General features: G+C 55.3%; 11 protein-coding genes across 11 annotated transcripts; 5 read left to right on the top strand and 6 right to left on the bottom strand.

The window, feature by feature from the left end:
• Positions 1–229: 229 nt before the first annotated feature.
• On the top strand, positions 230–7,745 carry DSM5745_09985 (uncharacterized protein; the record flags this gene model as incomplete). Its single annotated transcript, XM_026752001.1, has 15 exons — positions 230–664; positions 722–1,065; positions 1,115–1,358; positions 1,408–2,003; positions 2,073–2,424; positions 2,475–2,902; positions 3,065–3,401; positions 3,450–3,913; positions 3,965–4,291; positions 4,324–4,471; positions 4,715–6,089; positions 6,137–6,262; positions 6,556–6,618; positions 6,671–6,772; positions 6,823–7,745. 15 exons carry the CDS (start codon positions 230–232, stop codon positions 7,743–7,745), a joined length of 6,264 nt encoding a protein of 2,087 aa, XP_026599733.1.
• Positions 7,746–7,819: 74 nt separating this feature from the next.
• Positions 7,820–9,002, bottom strand: DSM5745_09984 (putative methylaspartate ammonia-lyase; the record flags this gene model as incomplete). Its single annotated transcript, XM_026752000.1, has 2 exons — positions 7,820–7,831; positions 7,887–9,002. 2 exons carry the CDS (start codon positions 9,000–9,002, stop codon positions 7,820–7,822), a joined length of 1,128 nt encoding a protein of 375 aa, XP_026599732.1.
• Positions 9,003–9,134: 132 nt separating this feature from the next.
• DSM5745_09983 (aldehyde dehydrogenase family protein) lies at positions 9,135–10,924 on the bottom strand (the record flags this gene model as incomplete). The annotated part of the gene is made up of 7 exons (XM_026751999.1): positions 9,135–9,573; positions 9,621–10,174; positions 10,227–10,262; positions 10,314–10,650; positions 10,698–10,708; positions 10,758–10,809; positions 10,857–10,924. The coding sequence occupies 7 exons, from the start codon at positions 10,922–10,924 to the stop codon at positions 9,135–9,137; spliced, it is 1,497 nt and encodes a 498-aa protein (XP_026599731.1).
• Positions 10,925–11,496: 572 nt separating this feature from the next.
• DSM5745_09982 (alpha/beta hydrolase) lies at positions 11,497–12,708 on the top strand (the record flags this gene model as incomplete). Its single annotated transcript, XM_026751998.1, has 1 exon — positions 11,497–12,708. The coding sequence occupies one exon, from the start codon at positions 11,497–11,499 to the stop codon at positions 12,706–12,708; it is 1,212 nt and encodes a 403-aa protein (XP_026599730.1).
• Positions 12,709–12,748: 40 nt separating this feature from the next.
• DSM5745_09981 (uncharacterized protein) lies at positions 12,749–14,038 on the bottom strand (the record flags this gene model as incomplete). Its single annotated transcript, XM_026751997.1, has 1 exon — positions 12,749–14,038. One exon carries the CDS (start codon positions 14,036–14,038, stop codon positions 12,749–12,751), a length of 1,290 nt encoding a protein of 429 aa, XP_026599729.1.
• Positions 14,039–14,490: 452 nt separating this feature from the next.
• DSM5745_09980 (GMC family oxidoreductase) lies at positions 14,491–16,397 on the bottom strand (the record flags this gene model as incomplete). The annotated part of the gene is made up of 3 exons (XM_026751996.1): positions 14,491–15,889; positions 15,945–16,027; positions 16,083–16,397. The coding sequence occupies 3 exons, from the start codon at positions 16,395–16,397 to the stop codon at positions 14,491–14,493; spliced, it is 1,797 nt and encodes a 598-aa protein (XP_026599728.1).
• A 482-nt stretch (positions 16,398–16,879) lies between these two features.
• On the bottom strand, positions 16,880–17,592 carry DSM5745_09979 (uncharacterized protein; the record flags this gene model as incomplete). The annotated part of the gene is made up of 3 exons (XM_026751995.1): positions 16,880–17,225; positions 17,277–17,413; positions 17,470–17,592. The coding sequence occupies 3 exons, from the start codon at positions 17,590–17,592 to the stop codon at positions 16,880–16,882; spliced, it is 606 nt and encodes a 201-aa protein (XP_026599727.1).
• Positions 17,593–18,103: 511 nt separating this feature from the next.
• On the top strand, positions 18,104–19,975 carry DSM5745_09978 (cytochrome P450; the record flags this gene model as incomplete). Its single annotated transcript, XM_026751994.1, has 7 exons — positions 18,104–18,293; positions 18,340–18,469; positions 18,515–18,706; positions 18,753–18,904; positions 18,957–19,201; positions 19,251–19,522; positions 19,582–19,975. 7 exons carry the CDS (start codon positions 18,104–18,106, stop codon positions 19,973–19,975), a joined length of 1,575 nt encoding a protein of 524 aa, XP_026599726.1.
• A 117-nt stretch (positions 19,976–20,092) lies between these two features.
• Positions 20,093–21,134, bottom strand: DSM5745_09977 (uncharacterized protein; the record flags this gene model as incomplete). The annotated part of the gene is made up of 3 exons (XM_026751993.1): positions 20,093–20,919; positions 20,972–21,027; positions 21,085–21,134. 3 exons carry the CDS (start codon positions 21,132–21,134, stop codon positions 20,093–20,095), a joined length of 933 nt encoding a protein of 310 aa, XP_026599725.1.
• Positions 21,135–21,472: 338 nt separating this feature from the next.
• Positions 21,473–23,885, top strand: DSM5745_09976 (fungal specific transcription factor domain-containing protein; the record flags this gene model as incomplete). The annotated part of the gene is made up of 3 exons (XM_026751992.1): positions 21,473–21,720; positions 21,779–22,725; positions 22,780–23,885. The coding sequence occupies 3 exons, from the start codon at positions 21,473–21,475 to the stop codon at positions 23,883–23,885; spliced, it is 2,301 nt and encodes a 766-aa protein (XP_026599724.1).
• Positions 23,886–24,261: 376 nt separating this feature from the next.
• DSM5745_09975 (RraA family protein) lies at positions 24,262–25,046 on the top strand (the record flags this gene model as incomplete). Its single annotated transcript, XM_026751991.1, has 3 exons — positions 24,262–24,318; positions 24,369–24,539; positions 24,594–25,046. 3 exons carry the CDS (start codon positions 24,262–24,264, stop codon positions 25,044–25,046), a joined length of 681 nt encoding a protein of 226 aa, XP_026599723.1.
• Between the last annotated feature and the right edge of the window lie 204 nt (positions 25,047–25,250).

Genomic DNA, 25,250 nt, shown 5'->3' with positions numbered 1-25,250 from the left:
CCTAAATAATAAATAATATTAAATTAAAATTATTAAACTAACCTATTAAGTGCTACCTTATCCCTCACTGATGCCCTCGCAGTGGTGTGTCGACATTGCTGAAGACGATTGCCGGCCAGACGCGAGGGCTGCACCTCGACGAGGGATTGAACATGAACTATCAAGGTGAAGTCAACCCTACCCGCCAGCATTCGGATTCTCACACGGATCAGGAATCCCCCGGAAAGCCATGCACCGGGAGTTCCGCGGCGACGCCATCTACCAGGCTGAGACCGAGGTGCATTTCCCGCATTTGACTGTCGGGCAGACGCTCATGTTTGCAGCATTGGCCGGGACGCCACAGAACCGACTGGCCAATGTATCGCGCAGGGACTACGCGGCGCATCTCCGCGATGTGATCATGGCCGTCTTCGGCATCTCCCACACGGTGAACACCAAGGTTGGCAGTGACTATGTCCGCGGCGTGAGTGGTGGGGAGCGCAAGCGGGTCAGTATTGCAGAGGTGGCTCTCGCGCGGAGCCCGCTCCAATGCTGTGACAACAGTACACGAGGCCTTGACAGCGCAACAGCCGTGGAGTTCGTGCGGGCAATTCGCATCTCGGCGGACGTGCTGGAGGCAACAGCCGTTGTCTCGCTGTACCAGGCGCCCCAGGAAGCTTATGATGTTTGCGGCCCTCCCTCAAGACCCTTAAGACAAGAGGCCGGCTAACAAGGTCGACAGCTATTCGACAAGGTCACCGTTCTCTACGAGGGCCGCCAGATATACTACGGGCCGGTGGAGCGGGCAAAAGACTACTTCATCCAGATAGGCTTTTCCTGTCTAGAGCGACAGACGGTGCCGGACTTCCTCACCTCGCTCACCAGCCCCGAGGAACGAAGGGTCCGGCCGGGCTATGAAGATCGTGTTCCTCGAACTGCAGACGAATTCGCGACTTGTTGGCAGGCAAGCCAGCTTCGCAAGGACCTTCTGCAGCAGATCGCATTGTTTGAACAGGAGTTTCCGGTCGGAGGCCCATCGGCAGACCAGTTTCGCCATGCGAGAACGGTGGAGAAGTCTTCCCTGATGTATTCCTCACCCTTATCTCCATCTCAGCTGCATCCACTGACTGGGCAGGACCCCGAGCTCTCCATACACGATCTCCATCCCGCGGCAGGTCGCCCTCTGCGCCCAGCGAGGCGTCCAGCGGATCCAAGGCGACAAGACGTTTCCCATCGTGACCATCTTCGGGTGCTTTCTGATATCTCTGATCCTCGAAAGCGTCTTTTATGACTTGCCAGACGACACCCAAAGTCTCAACAGCCGATGCATCCTCCTCTTCTTCGCCCTGTTATTCAACGCCCTGAACAGCTCGCTCGAGGTATGATGCTGTATTCCATCCACCGACCAAGGCTGACTCTTCGTCCTAGATTCTCTCGCTCTATGCACAACGCCCCATCGTCGACAAGCAGGCAACATACGCCTTCATCCACCCGCTGTCTGAGGCCCTGTCCTCCATCATCTGCGACCTGCCCACTAAAATCCTCAGCACCCTCGCCCTCAACATCCCGCTCTACTTCATGGCCAATCTGCGTCAAAGTGCGGGTGCCTTTTTCATCTACCTCCTGTTTGCCTTTTCCTCCACCCTCACAATGTCCTCTATTTTCCGCACCATCGGACAGTCGACACGCAGCATAGCGCAGGCTCTCACTCCCACTTCGCTGTTTGTGATCGGGCTGGTCGTGTATGCAGGGTTTGTGTTGCCGATACGGAATATGCAAGGGTGGCTGCGCTGGGTCAACTATATTGACCCGCTTGCATATGCGTACGAGAGTCTGGTTGCGAACGAGATGCGCGGGCGCCAGTTTTCCTGCACAAGCTTCGTGCCCAGCGGACCGGGGTATGAGGGAGTTGACGCGCAGAGTCGCACCTGTTCCATCGCGGGGGCTGTCGCGGGGAGCAGCATTGTCGGTGGTGACGCCTATGTTGCCGCGAGCTATGAATATTACTATTCTCATGTGTGGAGGTACGTCTTTCCCAGCGGAGAGATATCTATACTGCTTCAGCCAGCACTGGCACTGACATCGTATACCAGGAACTTCGGAATTCTGATCGCATATATTGTGTGTTTCACTATGGCTTACGTGCTCTGCGCCGAGTATATCCCCGGCGACGTGTCACAGGGCGAGGTGCTTCTCTTCCACCGAGCTCAGAAACGCAAGTTAGATCAAAAGGTCCATCGAGATGAGGAGACTGCGAGAGAGCCAACGGCGTTGGACGGGCGGGCAGAGAAGGCGGATGAAGAGAAGGCTGTGGTTATTCAAGAGCAACATAGCGTTCTGCACTGGGAAGATCTCTGCTACGAGGTGTCGATCAAGGGAGAGCCCAGAAGGATATTGAACCGGGTGTCTGGGATGGTGCAGCCGGGGGTTCTCACTGCGTTGATGGTTTGTTGCTCTCTCTCGTGGCCTGTTGCATCAAACGTTAACATTCCCAGGGAGCATCCGGCGCAGGTAAAACAACGTTGTTGGACGTACTGGCCAACAGGGTAAACGCCGGGGTGGTGACAGGCGACGTCTGCGTCAATGGCCGTCCCCGAGATGCATCCTTCCAGCGTCAGGTTGGCTATGTTCAGCAGCAGGACATTCACCTCGAAACCACCACTGTCAGGGAGGCTCTGGTCTTCAGCGCCTGCTTGAGACAGCCAGCCCATGTGCCAAAGGCAGAGAAGCTGCACTATGTGGAAGAGATTATTGGCGTGCTGGAGATGAACGCCTACGCTGATGCAGTGGTTGGCCTGCCTGGTGAAGGTCTCAATGTCGAGCAAAGAAAAAGGCTGACTATTGGCGTGGAGCTCGCTGCAAAGCCTGATCTGCTTATATTCCTCGACGAGCCAACCTCTGGATTGGACAGCCAGACAGCATGGTCTATTTTGCTATTGCTAAGAAAGCTTGCAGATCACGGACAAGCCATTCTCTGCACAATTTACCAGCCCTCGGCCATGCTATTCCAATAGTTTGATCGCCTGCTTCTTCTGGCCAAGGGGGGTAATACCGTCTACTTCGGCGACATCGGACAGAACTCCAGGACGCTGATTGACTACTTTGAGCGCCATGGCGGAGAGCCCTGTGCGGCGGATTCCAATCCTGCCGAGTGGATGTTGCACGTCATTGGGGCTGCACCTGGAAGTGTAGCTGTCCGTGACTGGCCGGAGACATGGAAGGCCAGCCCTGAATACGCCCAGCTGCGTCAGGAGTTGCAGAGGCTCAAAAGCAACCCTCGGAGTGAGGCAAAGCCCTCCAGTCAGCAACAGTACGCAGCGCCCTTTGGCACGCAACTGATGCTCTGTACCACGCGAGTATTCCAGCAGTACTGGCGAACCCCTTCCTATTTATGGAGCAAGCTGATTCTGTGTTTTGGCACGGTAAGTCTGTTGAAAGTAACAAAGTCTCCAGATGCTCATCCATTGCAGGCCTTATTCATCGGTCTCTCCTTCTTGCAGACGGAGATCTCCGTCATGGGCCTCCAGCATCAAATGTTCGCCATCTTCATGCTCTTCGTCATCTTTGCCTTTCTCGCCTACCAAACCATGCCCAACTATATCCTCCAACGAACGCTGTACGAAGCCCGCGAGTCTCCCTCCAAGATCTACTCCTGGCTGGCGTTCATGCTGGCCAACATCATTGTCGAGATCCCCTGGAACAGTTTGGCCACGGTGATCATCTACCTCCCCTTTTACTATATAATTGGAATGGACAAGAACGCGGATGTCACACACACCCGAACCGAACGGAGCTGGCTGATGGTTCTGCTGATCTGGACATTCATGGTGCATTGCGCCACGTTTACCATCATGGTTGTTGCCAGTGCATCCACCGCAGAAGTCGGTGCCATCATCGCGCTCATCTTGTACACCATGAGCCTGATTTTCTGTGGGTATGTTGTCTCTGCCCACTGTTCTCTCCCTTGCTAACATCAACGTACCAGAGTGATGGCAACCCCCGCATCCATGCCCGGCTTCTGGATCTTCATGTACCGCGTCTCGCCCCTGACCTACCTGATCAGCGGCATGCTCTCGGCCGGTCTCGGACAAACGCCCGTAACATGCACAGATGTTGAAGTCACGCTGGTGCAGCCGCCAAGTGGGAAGACCTGCAGCGAGTACCTGTCTGCATATATGCAGACGGCGGGAGGAGCCCTGTATAACCCCGACGCGACGACAGACTGTCAGTTCTGCTCGATGACCTCCTCGGACGTGTTTCTGGCGTCGTCGTCATCGGACTATGGCGATCGGTGGAGGAACTTTGGGCTCATGTGGGTTTATATCGTGTTTAATGTGGGCGCAGCCCTGGGACTGTATTGGCTTGGGAGAGTGCCGAAGGGTTGGAGCTGGGGGTCGGTTGGGAAGAGGCTCAGGAGGGCTGGCGAGGTTGTGGGGATGAAGGGCCAGTAACCTGGGTGGATGCTGCTCTCTGGCTTGACTCTGCCAGCTCCGTCAGTTCTGTATTTATACTCTGTTGGCTTTTGTTTTCACGTACCTAATTTCCTTACTTGCATCAAGATTGACGAGCTTACCAAGTCCACGATAGACAATTGCTATAGATAACAATGCTATGATCCATCTCACATGGTTGCAATATCATCGTAGTCATTCCGTGATAGTAATACTCCAACTTTCGCTTGGCCGAGCACGCAATCGCCCACCACGATGATCTAGAGAGTCTAGAGAGACACTAGGAGCATCCGGGCGGGGCAAACTGCTCTGGCGTGATTGCGAGAAAAAGCTATAAGAGACGGCCGGGGTGCCATCTTTTCATTGTTATTCCTCGCAACATCTTCAGAATGGGCAAACCATCCGCCATTTCCACCACGGAGGCCCGACCCGATGCCCACCCCGAGAAGCGAAAATGGTACCGTTCAACCCTGTTCAACGCCTTTGTCATCGGCGCCGTGGGGTTCCTCGCTCCAGGCCTCTGGAACGCCATGTCTTCTCTCGGCGCCGGCGGTGCCCAGGAGCCCTATCTTGTCAACGCAGCCAACGCCCTTGTCTTTGGGCTCATGGGCTTCTTGTGCCTGTTTGGCGGCCCCCTTGCCAACCGCATTGGTCTTGCCTGGACGCTGTTCCTCGGCGCGGTTGGCTACCCCGTGTACTCCGCCGGACTGTACACCAACAACCGGTACGGGAATGAATGGCTGGTCCTTGTCGGCGCCGTCTTCTGCGGTGTCTCCGCGGGGCTCTTCTGGGCGAGTGAAGGTGCTGTCGCGCTGGGCTACCCCGAGCCTGGGAAACGCGGTCGGTACATGAACATTTGGCTGTGGTTTCGAACGGGCGGTCCGCTCGTCGGCGGGGCAATCGTGCTGGCATTGAATAACGACGCCTCGGCCGTGAAGAAAGGGTCGGTCGACGCGCAGACCTATCTCATCTTCGTGGCGCTGCAGTGCGTCGCCGCGCCCGTGGCCCTCCTCCTCTCGCCGCCCGAAAAGGTCCAGCGCAGCGACGGGACCAAGGTGATTGTGCGGGCCGAGGGCAGCTTTGCCGCCGAGTTTCGTGCCCTGTACAAGGCGAGCATGCGGCGCGATATCCTCCTCCTGTTGCCGATCTTCTGGGCCGCCTACTTCAACCAGTACTCGGGCAACTTCCAGACATACTACTTTGGCGTGCGCGCCCGAGCGCTCATCGGCTTCGTCAGCAACTTTGGAACCCTGCTCTCCTCCCAGCTCATCAGTACCCTCCTCGACTACAAGGGTCTCCCCGTGGAGCGGCGCATCCAGTTCGGCTTCTACTGGGTCGTCGTGTGGCACGTCATTGCGTGGATATATGGATGGGTGATCCAGGAGAAGTACACGGCAAACCCGCCGGCGTGGGACTGGGTGGATGCCGGGTTCGTCGAAGGCTTCTTCGTGCTGTTGCTCTGGGACTTTGCGCGACAGGCGCTGCAGAACTGGCTGTACTACTTCCTGGCGACGAAGACAGACAACATCTCGGAGCTGAGTCGGTTCTCCGGCATCCTGCGCGGGCAGGAGAGTTTTGCGCAGGCGATCAGTTTTGGCCTGAATACGAGAAATTGGACAGGTGGAAGGGTGCCCTTGGCGGTTAATACAATCCTGCTTGGTATGTTTGTTCGCGAATGCCCATTGTGGGATACTAACGTTCACAAGGTCTCGCTGTGTACCCGACTTGGTTGGCCATGAAGGAGCACATCCCCGTTGGAACAGAGAAGGATGTTTCCAGTGCCGGTAGAGACGAGGAGACGGGGGTGGTGACGGTCCCTGTCACGCATGAAAGTAAGGAGACCTTTGCCAAACCCTAACCCTATGCCAGGCCGGAGTCTGGGCATCCGTGAGAGATACGGAGTTTACTGCCTAGTTTGTTTTGCATGGGGACTTAGGTATGCCTATAAGCGAGCATGGCTATGACCAAGGGTTCCACTGTTGGTGCTGACGAGGTCTGGGTACTCCGAAGGCCCATTGACATCATGGGAACAAGCTGCATGACCCGAGTATAACCCCGCTTACTCTTTAAAAGCCGTCTGGCATCTTTTTTTCTGTTCCCTATCCAAACTCCACACAGACTGTAGACATCATGACTGGCCAAGCGCATCTCGACAAGTATACTCACCCTCCGGAGACAACGGAGAAGCGTAAGTAACCTATGATTCCAGCACGCGATAGCATAAAACTCACGGCGAATAGTCCAGTATGCAGAACTGACCACCATTGACCTCTCTGAATTCGATCGCCCAGGAGGTAAGGAGAAACTGGTCGCGCAGCTGAAGGATGCCGCGCATGAGATCGGTATGGTACACTTCCCTGCCTTCTGGCCCGTCGAGCTCAACTCATTGCAGGTTTCTTCTACGTCGAGAATTTCGGTCTCACGCAGGACGAGATCGACCGGCAATTCGCGATCGGCCGCGAGTTCTTTGCCCTTCCAGAGCAGGAACGGATCAAGTATCGAGCGCCACTCGAAGAAGGCATCTACAATGGCTATCGTCCCCTGGGGTCGATCGAGATCCTCCCCGGACTGCGCGACAACATCGAATTCTACAACGTGATGAAATTCCTCCCCCAGTATGACCGCGAGCATCCCAATATCTACCGGCAGCACTGGGCAGAGATCGAAAAGTTTCACCGGCACGTCCATGAGCACATTGCCTACCGGCTCTTCCGGTTACTGGCTCTCGTCTTAGAGATCCCCGAGGATGAGCTGGAAAACGGCCACCGCTACGAGGCCAACTGCGACAGTGGGCTGCGGTACATGATGTACCGGGCGCGCTCCGAAGAGGAGAACAACAGGTACAAGGACTTGTACTCGCGAGGCCACACGGACAATGGCACCATCACCTTTGTCTTCCAGCAGCCGGTGGCCGCACTGCAGGTCAGGAAGTCGGAGGACGCCGAGTGGGAATGGCTGCGCATCCCTCCAGGTAAGATTGCCGTCAACATCGCCGACATGCTCTCGATCGTGTCCAATGGATATCTGAAAAGTGGCATCCATCGAGTCGTGGTGCCCCCGGCCGACCAGGCATGCAATGACCGACTGGGGCTGCTCTACTTTGTCCGTCCCAGTGACCGACTGATGCTGAAGACGGTGGACAGCCCCCTCTTGCGTCGATTGGGCATCTACAAGGAAGGGAACAACAACGAGATCGATGTGCCTGCCATCGAGTGGACCAGGGCGCGCGTTCGCAAGAACTGGTCCAGATCGCCCACGGATCTCAATGCGGGCACTTCGCTAGCAGGATTTTCTGTCAAGCATTTCCATGATTAATTTTAGCTAGTCCTAGTTGTGACAAGGAGAATGTACTACAGCCAAGGTCCGCAGCATCTCGTTTGTAAGGATCATCACCCCCTCGTCTGCTCCAATGCCCGGTTTCGACAGCATGAAATCCGGCTGCGTTGCCAGTGCCACATGTGCCGTCATGCGTGCAGAGATGTCTGTTTCGTTCGCGGATCCTCCAAGGCAACACCCCACCCCTCGCTCGCGGCAGTAGAGCACAGCGTCGATGCTGTTGTGGATCGCCCCCAGGTCGGACATCTTGATCTGGACAAAGTCGACGGCCTCCGCTTCTGCAAAGTCCTTGGTGTCTTGCAGGGTATTGCACCATTCGTCGGCCACAATCTGCACGGGGATGGCCAGTGCGCGCAATCGGAGTCGCAGATCTCTCAAGCGCTCGATCTGCGCAGCCTTGGTGGGGGCAATGATTGGCGACTCGATGAGAACGTCATATGGCTGAGCTGCGCGCTGCACTTGGCCGAGAAAGGCGACCAATTGATCTTGATCTTGGAACAGATCCCCAAGAGTGCCGTAGACATCAAAGTGTAGCCTTGGATGGTACCCCGAGGGGCCCCGTTCCTGGACACGACGAGCCACCTTCTCGACGAACTCCAACAGGGTCTTCCCGCCCGGCCCAAGGTCATCGATGTGGAGAAAGGAAGCGTGGGGCAAGATTGCGACCTGCTTCATGATCATGCGGTCCAATTGGAGGAAGTCGTTGCGGTGGCAGGAAGCCAGGATGTCGACTGGTTGGCCAGCCACCGCGATGCCCCATTCCTGCACGATGATCTCAGCGGGCACACAACCGTGCAGAGATGCACTGGCAGCAAGCAGCGCCTGCGACAGTCCATACCGGATGGCGGAATGCAGGCAGACATTGCCCAGCTCTGGCCATGGCGAATCAATGCGCACAGAGTTCGGTCGGAAGCGTGTCATGTCGCAGCTCAGTAGCCAGGGCTGGACCACAGACTGCAGCACCGGCAGATGCTCGCTGGCGACAAACAGGGCGTCGCGATTCGCTGCCCCGGAGAAGATGACGTCGACACAGTCCCCCACGGCCATCTGGCCATTGGGGAGATGCAGCAGGATGGAGATCACCTGGCCGGGCTGGACGACCTGCTGAAATCCTGGCGTGAGGGGTTGGATGTTGTCGACCAGGGGGTCGTAACTCGCACTCTGGCGGACGGCCTCGAGGTCCTTGACAAAGTATCCGGAGATGCCAGTCACGAATTGCACTCTTGTTGGCTTCATGGTTGAGTCTGGATTGCATGATTCGTCAGGGAGCTTGCGATATATATGCTGGTCACCCCCGCTTACGTTGATTGTTTACTGCAGGAAATACAGATGATCAGACTAGATCCAGATCGAAGGTCCGCCTCTCCACTACACGACGGGGATTCCCAGATTCACCGAGACGGTCTTGGTCTGCGTGTAGTTGAACAGCGCCTCCTCGCCCAGCTCTCGCCCAATGCCCGACTGCTTGAATCCGCCAAAGGGCAGCTGCCAGTGCACCCCGTTGTACTGATTCACCCACACCGTGCCGGCCTTGATCTTGTTGGCCATCTCGATTGCCGTCTTGAGGTTCTCGGTGTGTATCCCCGAGGCCAATCCGTACGTGGTGTCGTTGGAGGCCTCGACGATCTCGTCAACCGTCTCAAACTTGGCGATGACACCAACAGGGCCGAAGATCTCTTCGCGCACGATCTCCATGTCGCTCGAGACGCCGGAGAAGATGGTGGGCTCCATAAAGCAGCCTGGTCGATCGACGCGCTTTCCTCCAGTCTCCACTCTGGCGCCGGCCTTCTTGCCAGATTCCACATACCTGCAGGCATTAGCAATCAATCTGAACCAAGTTGAACTGCGGCATACCCAAGAATACGTTCCAGCTGAGTCTTGGAGACCTGCGCTCCGTGAGTGGTCTTTTCGTCCTCAGGAGGCCCAATAACAAGTTGCTGGACGTGTTCCTTGAGCTTCTGCACGAAGACATCGTAGATGCCCGACTGCACGTAGATCCGACTGCCTGCGCAGCAGTTTTGCCCCATATTCGAGAAGACTCCGTTGTGGATCCAGCGAACAGCCTGGTCGAGGTTTGCGTCATTGAAGACAATGTTCGGCGACTTTCCTCCCAGCTCCAAAGTCACCTTCTTCAGGTTGGAGTTGGCTGCGTCCTTGAGAATCTTGCGACCGACGGCTGTAGATCCTGTAAAGGCGACTTTGTCCACGTCCATATGACGCGAGAGTGCAGACCCTGCAATGTCGCCATAGCCAGTAATGATGTTGATGACCCCAGGAGGGAAGCCTGCCTGCATGATGAGCTCAGCTGCAACCAGGGCAGACAGGGGGGTCATCTCTGCGGTCTTGATCACCACCGTGTTTCCACACGCAATGGCCGGTCCGATTTTCCAAGCCCACATCATCAGGGGCTGCAGCGAACTTGTTAGCATTGAGGGACACGTTGACTAGGAGGGAGCTCACGAAATTCCATGGGATGATCTGCCCGCAGACGCCAATCTGCAGTGACAAGTTAGCATCCCTCTGGGGACCGGTCGAGGTCATTCTCACCGGTTCGCGTCTGGTATAGTTGAAATGCTGAGGACTGGTGTCGATAACTCGCCCTTCAATCTTGTCCGCCCAGCCAGCATAGTACCGGAGACACCCGATCGCCTCCCCAATGTCGCCCCGGGCGCTGTTGATCGGCTTCCCATTGTCCATCGATTCAACCGCCGCCAGCTTCTCCAGAGACTCCTCCATCAGGGTGACCAGCTTGTAGAGATACTGCGATCGTTCAGTAGGAGTGGCCAGTTTCCAGGGCCCGTTTAGAGCCTTGCGAGCGGCTGCGACGGCCCTGTCCACATCGTTCTCGCGTGCCTCGCTGACGCTGCAGATTTTCTCTTCTGTTCTACGAGCAGTCAGTACAGCAGCAATCTCGATCATTAGTAGGCGTACGCTGGGTTTATCTGTCGGTTGTCAGTTGCAACTTCTATTGACCGATATCGTAGCACGTACCACGTCAATAGTGCGCCCGTTGAGCCCGCCAACAAACTGATTATTGATGAACCTATTCATTTAGCCAACATTTATGGAATGCGTATTCAGCCAACGTACAGTCCTGTCGGCTGCTGGTAGGAAAGACCAGTTGGGGTGATGAGAGAAACAGTGCTCGGGGTCGCCATGACGAAGCAGTGCAATGGTAGAGAGGTGAAGAGAAGATCAAACGGGCTGCAGGAGAAGGAAGTGTTGACTGATCATTGACTGACTGCGTCATAGCAGCCACTTGTTATGGAATGGGTTTACTACGAGGACAGGGCAGATCAATGATATAGACTCGTTGACAGTCCTAGGGCTGATGTAGGGTTCGCTGGGAACCCTATAAGCCTACCCAGGCCACTGCAATCTATCCCATTTTCTTATTTTGTTCCTGGTGAGGGGTCCCGGGATGTGAGGTTTATGGAACATACTGATATATATAATCGGCGGACAGCACATACTCAGACCCTCAGCCTCTCAGTTAGGACTGGTACAAGCACCGGCCTTCAGAAAGCTCTAGAAGCAGGTTTGGGAATATTTTCCATCCAGCGTTGATTACTCTATGATGGTTTCATCCAGCTAACTCTTCTATAGCAGCGAGGGCAATGTTGGAGTGAAGCTGCCCCGCGACCGTAAGCGCCGAGGTGCAAGTGCAGCTTCGCCCAGCCTCTCCAATTTCTCCTTCTACAACTCTCGACTCACAGACACCCCTTTCAAGATGAGCCTCAATGACTTCGTTGGTACTGTCTTAAAATATGGCTTCACCTCTCTGGCTGCTGCAGCTGGACTGTACGCAGTCCTGCTGGGGCTTCTCACCACTGCCACCTTCCAATCGCATGTCGTCTACCTGCACGCCATCCAAATGACCTGGTTCAGAGACCTCGATGTACCAGAAACCTTTGGCTTTCTCAAGAATCAAGTGACTCCATTCGTCATCAAGGCTGCCGACGACCAACATTTGTACGCCTGGCATGTCTTGCCGATCGAGTTGTATCGCAAGCATGAGCTGGCCCTCGCCGCAGAGCAGACGGGATTTGTGCCAGACATCACCTCCCGCCTGGCCTTCAAGCTCTTGCGCGACGATCCAGAGACTCGCTTGGTGATCCATATGCATGGGGCTGGGGGTACGGTCGCGTCGGGGCACCGAGTGCCCAACTACCGGGCCCTGTCTGCAGGCCACCCGGGCAGGATCCACGTCCTGACCTTCGATTACCGCGGATTCGGACGAAGCAAGGGCAAGCCATCGGAAGTTGGCTTGATTGAAGATGCACTTGCCGTGACAGAATGGGCCATGGATGTTGTTGGCATTCCTGCGTCTCGAATCGTGATCTTCGGGCAGTCCATGGGCACCGCTGCAGCGGTCGCGGTCTCCCATCACTTTGCATCGCAGTCCCCTCCGACTGTCTTCGCAGGCACGGTCCTTGTCGCGCCGTTTGTCAATGTTCCGACTTTGGTCTCGACCTATCGCGTGGCAGGGACTCTTCCTATACTCTCGCCTCTCCGCCGATTCCCTGCTCTGTTCGGCTATCTTCTCCGGTTCATCCGCGATCAATGGCTGACCAACGAACGCATCACCCAAATGGTCCGCATGAACGAGGTCAATGAGGAGAAATACCGCCTCACTATCATCCACGCTGAGGACGACTGGGACATCCCATCGCACCACTCGGAGCTTCTGTTTTGGCATGCCGTCAACGGCTCGATCCCGGTCGGCATCACCTACGAGGACCTCGAGTACAAGAAGGCGGAGTCTCAGGTTAACCTCGGTGCTGCAGGGACAATCATGGAATGGCGGACCGACTACGGAGTGATCCGAGAGGAGATCCTCAAGAGTGGGCTACATGATGTGGTGATGGGCTATCCTGTTGTCACCATGGCCGTGATGCGCCACTTCGAGGCCGCGGACCCTTCATTTACTATTGAACCATAGAGCTATGTTCATCTGTCCAGATACATGTCATAGAATGCCATCAAAGAGTTATCCCATAGTCTGCAACATCATAAGTCTCATACACACGCTTTTCTACTGCTCTCAGAGCGACAAAGACCTCCCCCATCATCAGTAGACGGCTGGCAAAGTACAGCGCTGGCGATCCAATCTGGACAATGGTAATGACTCCGTTCCAGCAGAGCACGACCTTCTCAAAATGCATGAAGGCGAGAAGCGAGAAGATGGAGACAAATGCCGAGGACCTCCACATCCATTTCTCTGCGACCGTTGGGAAAGCCGTGTTCCAGCATGCCAGATGGAGGGCGCCAAACGATGCCCCGAACAGAGAGCAGAGGGCTCGAATGGTCTTTGAATTGTACAGATACGGGTCCCAGTGTGCCACCACGATGTCCTTGCGAGCTTTGATCTCGCCCTCTTCACCTCGTATCTCTGCTTCGCCGAATGTCGGTGATTTCGGCGTCTCTTGCTGGCTGTTCCCTGGCCGCGTCTGCTGGGTGGCTTTCCTTGATTCTCGTTCCTCTTCTTCCTTCTCCAAGACTCGGGGCGTGAGATCCCATATGCTCCAATACGTCTTCTGGGCGTTGACATAATCGAACTTGTCGCTCAAGGCCATGGACTCGAACTTTATCAATTGCTCGAGGTCCATCGGGGGAAGATCAACAACCGTGGGCGCGAATACGTCCTTTGGCTTCTCCCACCAGAAGAAGTAAGTGATGGCAAAGAGTGGAATGTAGCTCAGCGTCATGCTCTCAAGCTGCGAGAGCGGGAGGGCATTCGCGGCACGCATGATACACGTCGCCACGAACCACAGCACTTGGAACAAGGTGATGAGCTTCGTGATACTGTCGCTCTTGTTTTTGTCGCGGATCTGTTTCTCCGTGAGGCCCCAGCTTGCATAGTCTCTTCTCCAGTCAATGGCGCCCTGTTCCAACAGCCAAGTAAACTGGTTGGGCCAAACAACCCTATTGCCCTCGGGTGTTCTATATCGTAGAGCAAGCATGCTGATATAGTACGCATGAAGCAGCTTGAACTCCCCGTTTGTATATTTCGAACACTCCTCGACCATCCGCCGGCACTGAGCCCATTCCTGGAGACCCTCAACGGCGATGAATTCGGGCGCAAGCAGTGTTTTCGCAAGGAGAGCGAGCTTGTGACATGTCGCGAAAGATTCACTTTGATATACACGCGGATGGATCACAACCCAGGTGCAGAGAACAATGGTGGTGAGACAAGTCGTCAGAAGGCCTAACGTGCCTCGTCCATTGGGTTCCGACACCCATCCGACTAACTCTGGGTCCGACGAGTTCATGTTGACCTTGCAAGTTACATTGGTAATGTCTGTTATGGAGTGAAGTGATTCTTATCCCAGTCGCTAACTGCCAGGATTCACGACGTACTTTTGGGGAGGATTGTGCCTGAAACACTACCTGCAGGGGTCATGGTGTTTACGCCACTTGTCGCGAATCAAAAACATCCATTTAGCACCGAGAGCCCCTGCGCTATCTTAGATATGAACATTGGATTTTATTGGCGCTCTGCCCGTGGTGTAAAAGTAGTAGGGGCCGGCGCTTAGCCCTCCTTTGTGACTGGGTTACCCCCACGAGGCCATCACAGCAGCCTCGCATGTTCGAAATGAAAGCTAGGTTAGAGCTGTAGCTTTATTCATCATCAAGTTCATCATTCCTGATCCCGGATACCTAGTCAAAGGCGAGATAATCTATCGAAGCTCTGTGCAGATGTCCGCCTTCGAAGTGACGTTTGTTATTGAGAAGGCCCATGGAGAATATCATCCGCGATCTTCTCAGCAACCATATAACAGCTGGCCTGCGGATGTCCCGGCGGCAGAGCAGGAAAGATGCTTGCATCGACTACTCGCAGATTATTGACTCCAATGACGCGGGCTTGACTGTCCACCACCGCATTACGATCAGTCGCCTTCCCCATGACACATGTGCCCGCTGGGTGGTATACGGGGCTAATTGTAGCACGGATGTACTCCAAAATCTCCTCGTCCGTCTGAACCGCTGGGCCGGGTTGATACTCGTCACCAACTGTCACACCCGATGCTTCGAATGCTTGCCGGGTCCGTTTGAGCGCGGCAATAGCGACCTCTCTGTCTACCGGGTGGGTGAGGTAGCCCAGGTCAATGAGAGGCGGGTGCTCGGCGCTGCTGCTGTTGATTGAAATACTACCACGCGAGAGGGGAGCCACTAATGCGGTGCCGATGCCTGCATACTGTTCCCCGTTGCTGCCATCGCTGGGGTCGAGGAGGCCGGTTCCCCGGCTGATGTATTCCACCATGGGCCAGTCATCGGGGAAGACTGCAAGAGCTTCTATCGCTTCGGCAGAAAGGAGGCTTTCAGAGAGCCTTTCCCATCCTAGGATACCAGGAACAGGGGTGGTGAGCGGGCCCTCTCTTCTTGATTCGTACTCTAGCATCACCTGGGCTGCGTACTCAGGATCCGTCTGGTAGCGGGTCATGGTCTCGACATTGACCTGGTATGCCACATTGAAGATGGGATGATCCCACATTCCCTGCCCAACGCCCGGAGAGTCCGCTATCACGGTGATGCCGAGAGGTTCAAGGGTACTTCTGGGCCCGATGCCCGACACCATGAGAAGCTGCGGCGACTGGAACGCTCCGGCAGATATGATGACCTCCTTGCGTGCTCGGAGGGTATATCGCTTCCCAGCAGTTTTTACCTGGACGCCGACAGCATTCAAGCCTTCAAAGTCTATCCTCAGCGCCATGGTATGGTCATAGACCGCAAGGGTGCTGGTCTTCAAAGCACTGCGCAGGTAGCTGGTCTCCGAGGACTCGCGGATTTGCCTGCGCGGGTGGATTGTATTGGATGCCCATGCCGTGCCATTCAGCTCGCCACTGTTGAAGTCGTTGGCCGGCGACATACCGATCGCTTCAAGCCCGATCGCTGCCCAGGTTGCAAATGGGTCGCCGTAGTTGGGCCAGGTGACGTGGAGAGGCCCGCCTGCTGGGTCACAGGCTGCGTCATTGTATGTCACGGTTGTATTAGGGAATCGTGTAGCCTCGTTCGGTGGTGTGAGAGTGCAGCCTCTCTTGAAGTACGGTAGCACTGACTCCCAGCTCCACGAGGAGTCTCCTGTAAGCTCAGCCCACTGGTCATACGTGCCTCTTGTGCCTCTATCCCTGGTTAGCATTGACCATCCACGCTATGTAGTACTGAGCAAGAGCTTACCGATGGTAAACCATGAAGTTACGAGCAGAAGAGCCGCCGAGTGTCTTTCCTCGCGCGTACCGAATGACGCGACTGTTCGCATCCTGGGACAGTCAGTCTCGTTGAGTAGAACGCAATGAGAACGCTGGTAGGCCGAACCGTCAGAGGCAGTGTATCAAAGTTCCAGTCAATGGGAGAGCTGTCGGCCGGATCGGTGCTGGTGTTGGCAAACGGACACAGCGCCGGAATAACATTTTCAGGACCACCCTCCTCTTCGTAGTAACCACCAGCCTCCACGACAGCGACGCTAATCGAAGGGTCCTCGGCAAGTCGTGCTGCAAGCGCTAATCCGGAGGTTCCTCCACCGACAACTATGTAGTCGTATGTTGCATTGATACCCGGTCCATGGTGGAGGGCAAGCGATGGCACAGCAAACGATGCAAGAAATGCGAGAAGAGGCGCAAACGGATGCATCACGCAGACTCCAAGACTGGCACAAGGCAGGAAGGCTTTGTCTCACCATGGCGTATTATATAGGCATCGGAGGAGCTGGGCTTTGCCCACGAGGGCGCAAGGGCTGTTGCCCTGCAGCAAGGCTGGCCAATACGCAGTCGCCTGGGAAGGGATCGGTGAACCCCAACGCTGGGCTTCAGCCACGAATATCCCCGAATGTGTTGGGGCCAGCTGACGGTGATATGCAGCCACTCGGACCAGTCACATCCAGCCCTCACTCGCTTACTCTCGCCCGATCTTGTGTTTGTTGATCGGTAGTCTGGGCAGTGGAGAAGTATTCCAAATGATCCATGTGAGGTTATAGTACTAATCTAGATGATATTATCACATGCAAGCGGACTGGCTGAGTAAAGCCCAAGAAGACGAATTAAATAGCGAGACCGTTCTCGCCTTCAGTGTAGAAGCAGGGCTTCATTCTCCCCAGCGCTTCACATACCCAAGCTCTATAGTACCGCCGCCATCAACGCCACGGCGGCTCCCCCGAACATAACACCGGCGACACCTGTCACTTGAGAAGCAGCCCCGGTAGGAGTAGCTTCTGCGCCCGTCGCCTCCGTTGTCTCTTTGGCGCTCTCGGTCGCAGTTTTTGATGCCTGGCTAGCGGTACTTGAAGCCTCGGCCGTCGAGGTCGCTCCGGCATCGGTGACGGAACCGGCGGTGATGGTCACCGGCATATATTTGGCATACGTTCTGTAGGTCCGAGACGCTGGAAGACCCTCGCCTGAGCCGGACGCGGTGAGAGCGCACGCAGCAATGGTTCCGTCGATGGTACATTGGCCAGTGAAGTGGCTACGACGAAGGGTCAGATTGTATTAATGCATCACACGATAGGGAGCTTACTAGTTCTCTCCCTCGTCCATCTGGTACGTCATGGCACTGCCAGCCTTGACAACGGTCATACCAGAGCCCATGCCGCAGTCCTCCTCGTTGTCGTACGGGGCCGGGCAGGTCATGCTGTACGTGGTGGCGGTCGCGTCCTGTCAGTTGTTAGCCTCGGACGATCATGAGTGCGAATTGAGACAGATCGACGTACATTCCCCGCGATTGAGGCGACAATACTCAGCTGGTCGAAGCCAGGCAGGAACATGGAGGTCACCGAGCTCTCCGCGCAAGCGAGGGATGCGAGGGCCGGGACAAGGAGCGACTTCATGATCATGGTGGCTGTGAAGGAAACGAGTGACTGACGATGAAGAGAATAGAGAGATCCTGAAGACGAAAAGAAAAGAAAATCAAAGAAAAAGGGGCTCAGCTCAAGCGTGGGCAGTGGGGGCGAACAGGGTCTGGCCCGATCGGATCCTGATCGATTGGGTTGAGCCTCCTGGGCCTTCCCCACTGAAACACTGTATACGTGATGTATACCGTCTGCATAGAATAATGGTCAGGCCTATTTCCGCCCGGAATAGGACAGGCCATGCCGCCATGTACCGAACCCCGGGGCTGACAGCTATTATTCTCCTGAGTAGCTGGCTGGCCCTGCTATCACGCTGCTTACGCTTACAAGCTGTAATCAGATTGGAGCTCTCTCATTCGTGCGTTTTATCTAGTTTCTCCGCATCCTGATACCGCGTCTGCGGGGTGGCAGGATCTTCTCAAGCTTCACTCGTCTCTAACAGAAGGTCCAACCCGTCTCGCTCTGTATCTGGACTGCCCATGGTAGCACAAACACCATGCATCTAGTCCTCCTTGCAGCTGGGCTGATCAGCCTGTACCTTCTCTACGTGATGCTCACCCGGGCGCCACCCCGCGCACCCCTGCCGCCAGGCCCCAAGCCACTGCCCATCATCGGCAATCTGCGCGACATGCCCGCACCTGATTCTCCGGACTGGTTGCACTGGCTGAAGCACAAGGATCTATACGGTACGCGCCATCGCATGGCAGAGAAAGCCGCCTAATACGGGAATAGGACCCATAAGCACAGTCGCCGTTCCGGGCCAACGCCTCATCATCCTCAACGATGCGAAGGCTGCACATGAATTGCTCGAGAAGAGGTCCCTGATATACTCCGACCGACCTGGATCGCCGTTTGCCAGTCTGTAGGTTGATTCTCCGACCAATCCACCTCTGGCTGACCGGAGTAGCTGCGGAATGGGCGACACAGTGCTAATGCAGGGCTACGGTAAGCGCCTGAGAACCTACCGCCAGTATATCCATCACGAGATCGGAACCCATCATGCGGTTACTCGATTCAATCAGAGCCAGGACACGGAGGTTCGTCGATTTCTGATCCGTCTGCTGGAGACGCCAGAGCATCTGCATGAACATGCGAGGGGGTATGTGTTCCCTGCGACAGAACAAGAACCATTCTTACGAGAATAGACTTGCCGGAGCCTTCATTCTAAAGGTACTATACGGCTACCATATGGACTATACCAGCAATGATCCGCTGTTGGACTTTATCGAAGAAGCATTGAAGGGATTCATTGCTGCTCTTATTCCTGGAACCTGGCTCGTTGATGCGGTTCCTGTTTGTGCGTATGCCACATACTCACTGAACAAAAGCAACGAACTGACAGAGAGTAGTAAGGCATCTCCCGGCCTGGTGTCCAGGAGCCGGCTTTCGAAGAACAGCACAGCAGCTTCGTGAGGAACTTCAGTTCTTAGCAGATCTGCCTTTTGGCTTTGTCAAAGACCAAATAGACGCAGGCAGTAATGAGGCTTCATATGTCTCCAGCCTGCTCAAGGACAAAGACACACTCCCCGGCTCCAAAGTCGAGCATGAGATCAAGTGGACGGCCGTCTCGCTCTATTTCGGCGGTGCTGACACGGTATAATTGGCCCCCTCGACCCTCTTCACCATGGCTGATTGTCTTGCAGACCGTTTCAACAATCGCAACGTTCTTCCTAGCGATGGTGCTGTATCCCGATGTGCAGAAACGCGCACAGGAAGAAATCGACCGAGTCGTTGGCCGAGGCCGATTACCTGGATTCTCCGACCGGGCGAATCTGCCCTACATCAATGCGGTGGTCAAAGAGGCCCTTCGTTGGCATCCCGTTGCACCGATGGGCGTTGCTCACAGCTCCATGGAAGACGATACGTACGATGGTTACCACATCCCCAAAGGCTCCATCATCCTGCCAAACGTCTGGTAAGCATGTCCTGTCTCCGCAGATTGTCACCCCTTGCTTATACATAAAAACACTATAGGGCCTTCTGCCATGACCCCAAGGACTACAAGGACCCCATGAGCTTCAAGCCAGAGCGCTTCCTCGGCGATAACCCGGAGCGAGATCCGCACTTCGTCTTCGGCTACGGGCGTCGTATCTGTCCTGGGCGCATCCTCGCTGAGTCGAACCTCTTTCTAACCATTGCTACGTCCCTTGCGGCCTTTGATATTGGCAAGCCCGTCTGCAATGGACAAGAGGTAGATGTTCGAGCAAGCTTTCTACCGGGAATTATTAGCCATCCGGTGCCTTTTGAAATGAATATCAAGATGAGAGATCTGAAGTATGGGGAGCTGATCCGGTCTGTTGAGAAGGAACATCCGTGGGAGACCAAGGACGCAGACTTGGTCCGTCGAAAGCTTAGTGGCCAGCAGTAGCTAGCTGTGTACGATTACTGATGGACGTGGAGATGTTCATGAACGTGAGGATGCGAGTGAGGTCGAAGAGACAGTAGATACTTGATTCTTGTCAACAAAGCCCTACTCCGGTCGTACCTAGGACTCTGTATCAGTCCAAGCCCACAGCCTACGCGGATTATCAACAAACAGGCGCTGAACCTGGGCTTGGGTTCCCGCCCACTCCAGCGTTTGATTCCTGATAGCATCGTCGTCGATGTCCCGGAAGTCTGATGGGACCAACGGCCCACCGGGACCATTGCCCTCCTTGCTGGCCGTGTGCGGCCAATCACTCCCAAACACAACCATGTCGGGGCCATTAATCATGAGTGTCTCAGCGACTACACGCATGTCACTGTACAGAGGCTCTTGCTTGGAGTTCTGGTACGGCGCGGAGATCTTCACGAACAGTTGGTGGTTATTGACAAGGTCAATGACTTCGCTGAAGCCGGGGATGGTAAAGGGGTCAATTGTATTGCGGGTGTTGTCGGTTCGAGAGCCCACCGTCGCGTGGGCATAGTGGTCGGCCACGACGCGGACACCAAGGGTGGGAATGATTGAGTGCAGGGTCTTGAAGGCACTGACAGGGATCCAGATCTGCAGCACCCAGTCATGGACACGAGCGATGGTTGCAGCCTTGATCACATCAGACGTAATCTGCTCATCTGTGCCAGAGCTGCCGTAGTTGACCCGAATACCACGAACTCCAGCGTCGTGGAAGGCTTGCAGAGTGCTGTTGCTGATCTCTTCGTCCAGGTCGAGTACGCAGACTCCAAGATAAGTCCCGTTGAAAGAGCGGAGGGCGTCGATGAGCACGCTGTTGTTTGTTCCGTATACACTGGGCAGAACTACTACTGCATGCTTGATGCCCTGTGACTGCTGGAAGGCTGCCGCTTGCTGGCGAGTTGCAGCCTTGGGGGTGTAATCTATGCCGACCGGGTCAATAAAAACAGTTTGTGAACCAGAAATGGATCGTACCTCTGTCCGGATCCAAGGGGTATTTGTCCGGCTCGATGATATGGATGTGCGAGTCCCTATATCCAAGCTAGTCAGAGTCATGTCTACATATCAGACGTCCCGGGTGACAATACCATGCATTGTCTGGGACTACCAGGCCGGATGCAGCTGTTCCAGAGAACATAATGGCAATCAGGGTTATCTTCTGGGGTCAGACACACTGCAGCAGAACCACAAGACTAGGCACGCACCACCGTCAGTGTGAACAGACCCGCCGCCATGCTGTTGACCTCGTTGCTGTATCCACCAACTCCACTTGCCTCTCTGCATGGTATAACTTATATACTGGCTACCCTTCGGATCGATCCGATGTAGGCCTGTATAGGCTCGGCAGTTGCTCGGCAGTGGGCTGTGGAGTCCATCGGTTGCTAACCGAAACGCCTGTTCTCCCCCGCAGCCTGCCTCGCTCTTGATCTTGCATACATACACTCTTCCGACCCTTAGGCGGACTCAACAGCATCAATGGAGCCTGCTCGGGGGGCCGCTCCGTTTGCAGAAGTATTGAACCCGTCGACGGAGCATACAAACGGTCCGCCACTGCAGACTCCCACCCCGACCGGGCGCACTCGCATCCGCAGGCGCGCTCTGGCGTGTGTCCGATGCCGACGACGGAAGGTCCGATGCGATGGGGCCCTGCCGGCCTGTTCCAACTGTGCCAGGGCCGATGAGGAGTGTTTTGAGGGCCGCGCTACTTCATCGGTCTCGAGGACGTAAGTTGGTCTCGCTTTGGGATACAGTAGTCCTCTAACTGCCGTCATCGAACTGCAGCCGACTCCATTACTTGGAGCAGCGCGTCCAGGAGCTCGAGGGAAGAGGGAACGACGGCGACAATCAGGGCCCCCCGCTGTCGAACAACAACCGACGGTCTTCCGCTGGCCTTGATCAGACAGGGCAGACACCGAACCCAACCCTTCCTGCCTTTGCCCACGGCGCGGAGCATCGACCGGCAGGTGCTTTTGCAGGACATCATATCCTGGGGCAACCACCGTTGCCTGATCACATCCTCGGGCAAGCTCCTTCTGCAGAGTCCCCCGCGGTTTCCGTCTCCAGCCGGATCACCCGAGAGCAGCCCCTGGCCCACGAGGTCGGGCTCATTTCGCTTTCCAACACGTCCGATCCCAAGTATCTAGGGCCTTCGTCGGGCGTCACCTTCGCCCGGTTAATCTATGAGAGCGCCCCTCAGTCTCAGGGCTTACCATTGTCGTATGTTCGGGAGCAGCAGCAGCAGCAGCAAGGCGCGTCCAATTCTACAGCCGATGGCACTTTACTCGATCTTCCCCCCATCCCCTTGCCCTCTCTTGCAGACTGTCAGCAGTATGCCGAGGCCTTTTTCAACGAGACACCCTTTTATCCGTTCATTTCGCAGGATGCCTTTTATTCATCGCTCAATCATCTGCAACGGTTTATCGAGACCTCACAGTGGAATGGGTCCTTTTCAATCCAACTGGCCTCTGCTCAGATCCTGCTCATTCTTTCCTTGGGGGCGCGATTTCTCGAAACAAGGCTGGGGGTCAATTACGGCGCAAGGGATCTATTCCTGGCTGGCATGGCACACTGTTCGCGTGTCACCCTTCCGGAGAGCGTCGAGGGCGTACAAACCCTCTTGTTGATGGTTCTACATAGCTTCTACAATCCGGAAGGTCTTAACGCCTGGTATCTCTTACACACCATCATTGCCAGTTGCCTGGATCTGGGCCTCCAGCGGCGCAACAGCAGTAAGCTACCGGCGTTTCAGTGTTACCTTGTTCCATTTTAACTATTATTGCTAGATGCGCGCGAAACGGATTCAACGAGACAAAACATCCGTAGCGCTGTCTTCTGGTCTGCGTATTCGATGGATCGGACTCTCACCACTATTCTTGGTCGCCCGCTGACCCTGCGAGATGAGGCTATAGATCAGAGCTTTCCGGGTATGGATGGCAGTGATGAAGTAGAGGAATCAGCGATTCGATGGCAGCATTCAGTACATGGCGCGGCAGCACATCGTGCGCCCCCAGAGCAGGTCCCAGCGGAGTACATGGCGTGCATCTACTCTTTACGGTTCGATCGTATTGTCGCTGAGATCAAGCTGATGATCTACCGCGTCGCTCGCTCGCCCCGTCGGTTCCCCTGGCCTCAGAACCTATCTGAATGGCAGCAAGAGGCACGTAAGGCGTGTGTTCGACTCATGGACGAAGTCCGCAGCCGGCAGCGAGGTCGCCCACTGGGGAGAGTCAATCCATTACCAGGAACGACGGTGCAGCGGCTCGAGATCAAATACCACCAGTGCATTATGCTCCTGTACAGGCCGAGTCCCCAGCTGCCGCATCCGGGACTAGAGGCCGTCCAGGAGTGCTTCAGCAGTTCCATGAGCATCATCCACATCCATGCCGAGCTTCATCGCTTCTCGAACATGGAATGCTCGTGGCTGTCGGCACACTCCATCTTTGTTGCCGCGATCACCATGCTTTACTGCGTATGGATTTATCCCGTAGTCCGGGGCTCGACCCCAGTAGCGGAGTGCTTGACTCGCGCTGAAAAAGCTCTTGAGCTGCTGTCCTTTCTCAGCCAGTGGTGGTCGGTTGCTCGCGAGCCATGCCACAAGCTGTCGCGGCTGATCTCCTTGACTCGAGAGGGCCCGGAGTCGGCACTGAGAAACTCTTGGAATCCCACTTCAGTCAGGGGTCCAATGGCAAGGCAGGACGGTGGCAATGACGAGTTCATTCCAGATGATGGCAGGTCAGTGCTGATTGACGAGCTGGGCATTCTGCGAGATCTTTTCGACCTGGGCTGGTTGAACGATTGGGCAGCAGACACTGCACCCTCAGCGTGGGATACAAACCAGCTGATGCCGGACTGCGGGTCTAGTGGTGGTTCTAACAATTTCAATGTGTAAATGGAAGGGAGCTGTTGGCAGCTGTTGAAATATCATCATGTTAATGCTTCGAGGGTAATCCGCAATAATTCAAAACATATACATATCCAGTCATGCCAGCCAAGGTAGCAGCGGTTTTGGTCATGAAAACTCCCATCCAGCCTCATTTACATATTTCAATATAAATTTTATTCACTCGCACTCATATCCGATGCTCCACACTCTTTCTAGCTCAATGGTTTCTTTGCCGAGGGGTTTGGTGTCCATGACGGAGTTTTACCGAAGCAGAGCGGATGAGCCGAAATCGGAGGAAACAACACCTTGCCCAGACTATTTAGAGTCAGCCTGGATTCAACGAGAACCAAGTAGTCACAGAGCAAACCAAGTGATTGTAACAATGGATGCCACCTCGCAAGATATCATCAACCGCCTGCAGCAATGGGGGGCCTGCGATGTAAGCATGCTCCAACACACCTACCCACGTGAATCGTCTAAGAAAGCCAGGTCGCCGACGGACTGTCGAAGCTAAAGTACCCCAACGGGGGCTTCCTTGAGGGATTAACGCTCTACTCGCCCGAATTCCAGGCCGGAGACACCAAGATCGTCGGCCAAGCATTCACCGTCAAGTTTGTTCCCAAGACGGATGAGGCCGCGCCAAAGCTGGCTGGGAACTATGTGTGTCCAGTCCCTCCAATAATAGCCGGGGGGGTATGTTAACAAAGCGTGCAGATTGACATGGTCCCCAAAGGCGCAGTGGTTTTCATCTCCCAGCCACCCCCACAAGTCAACGCTGTCTACGGCGGCCTCATGACTCTGCGCGCCCAAGCCCTCGGTGCAGCCGGGGTGGTCATTGACGGCCGAGTCCGCGACCTGGGCGAGCATCGCGCATTGAAGTTCCCTCTCTTCGCCAAATCCGTCGGCACTACAGCGGGCGGCGAAGTCTGCCGTCCGTCGGAGGTGAATGTGCCCGTGCGGCTACACTCCGACAACCAGGATGCGTGGATCCAGCCCGGCGACTATATCATTGGTGATCTTAACGGGGTTGTACGACTGCCGCGGGAGTTGGCTGAGCAAGTCCTTGATGCTATTCCTGCTATTGCTGAGGCGGATGCGAAGTGTGCTGAGGGGATCAAGGCGGGGAGGACGGTGCAGGAGGTTTTTAAGGAGTTTCGGGGGAGGTAGATTAACAGGATACGTATGATATGTATGGAAGAATTGAAATGTCATTTGTTCCTCGTATTAGTAGAAACTGCCTATCACTTAGGGTTTGTGGTTCACCGGTACACCCTTCGGTGTGGCCAAAGGCGGCTGCGAGTGAGAGATCGAGCATACCCATACGCGCTTCACAGTTATTCTAGCAACAGTGTAGAGAGCATGAGCAATAAG

Source organism: Aspergillus mulundensis (genome assembly GCF_003369625.1).
Source record: "Aspergillus mulundensis strain DSM 5745 chromosome Unknown scaffold_13, whole genome shotgun sequence".
Classification (NCBI taxonomy): Eukaryota; Fungi; Ascomycota; class Eurotiomycetes; order Eurotiales; family Aspergillaceae; genus Aspergillus; species Aspergillus mulundensis.
The sequence above is the reverse complement of the archived record's forward strand: the minus strand, read 5'-3'. Positions and strand labels throughout refer to the sequence as shown.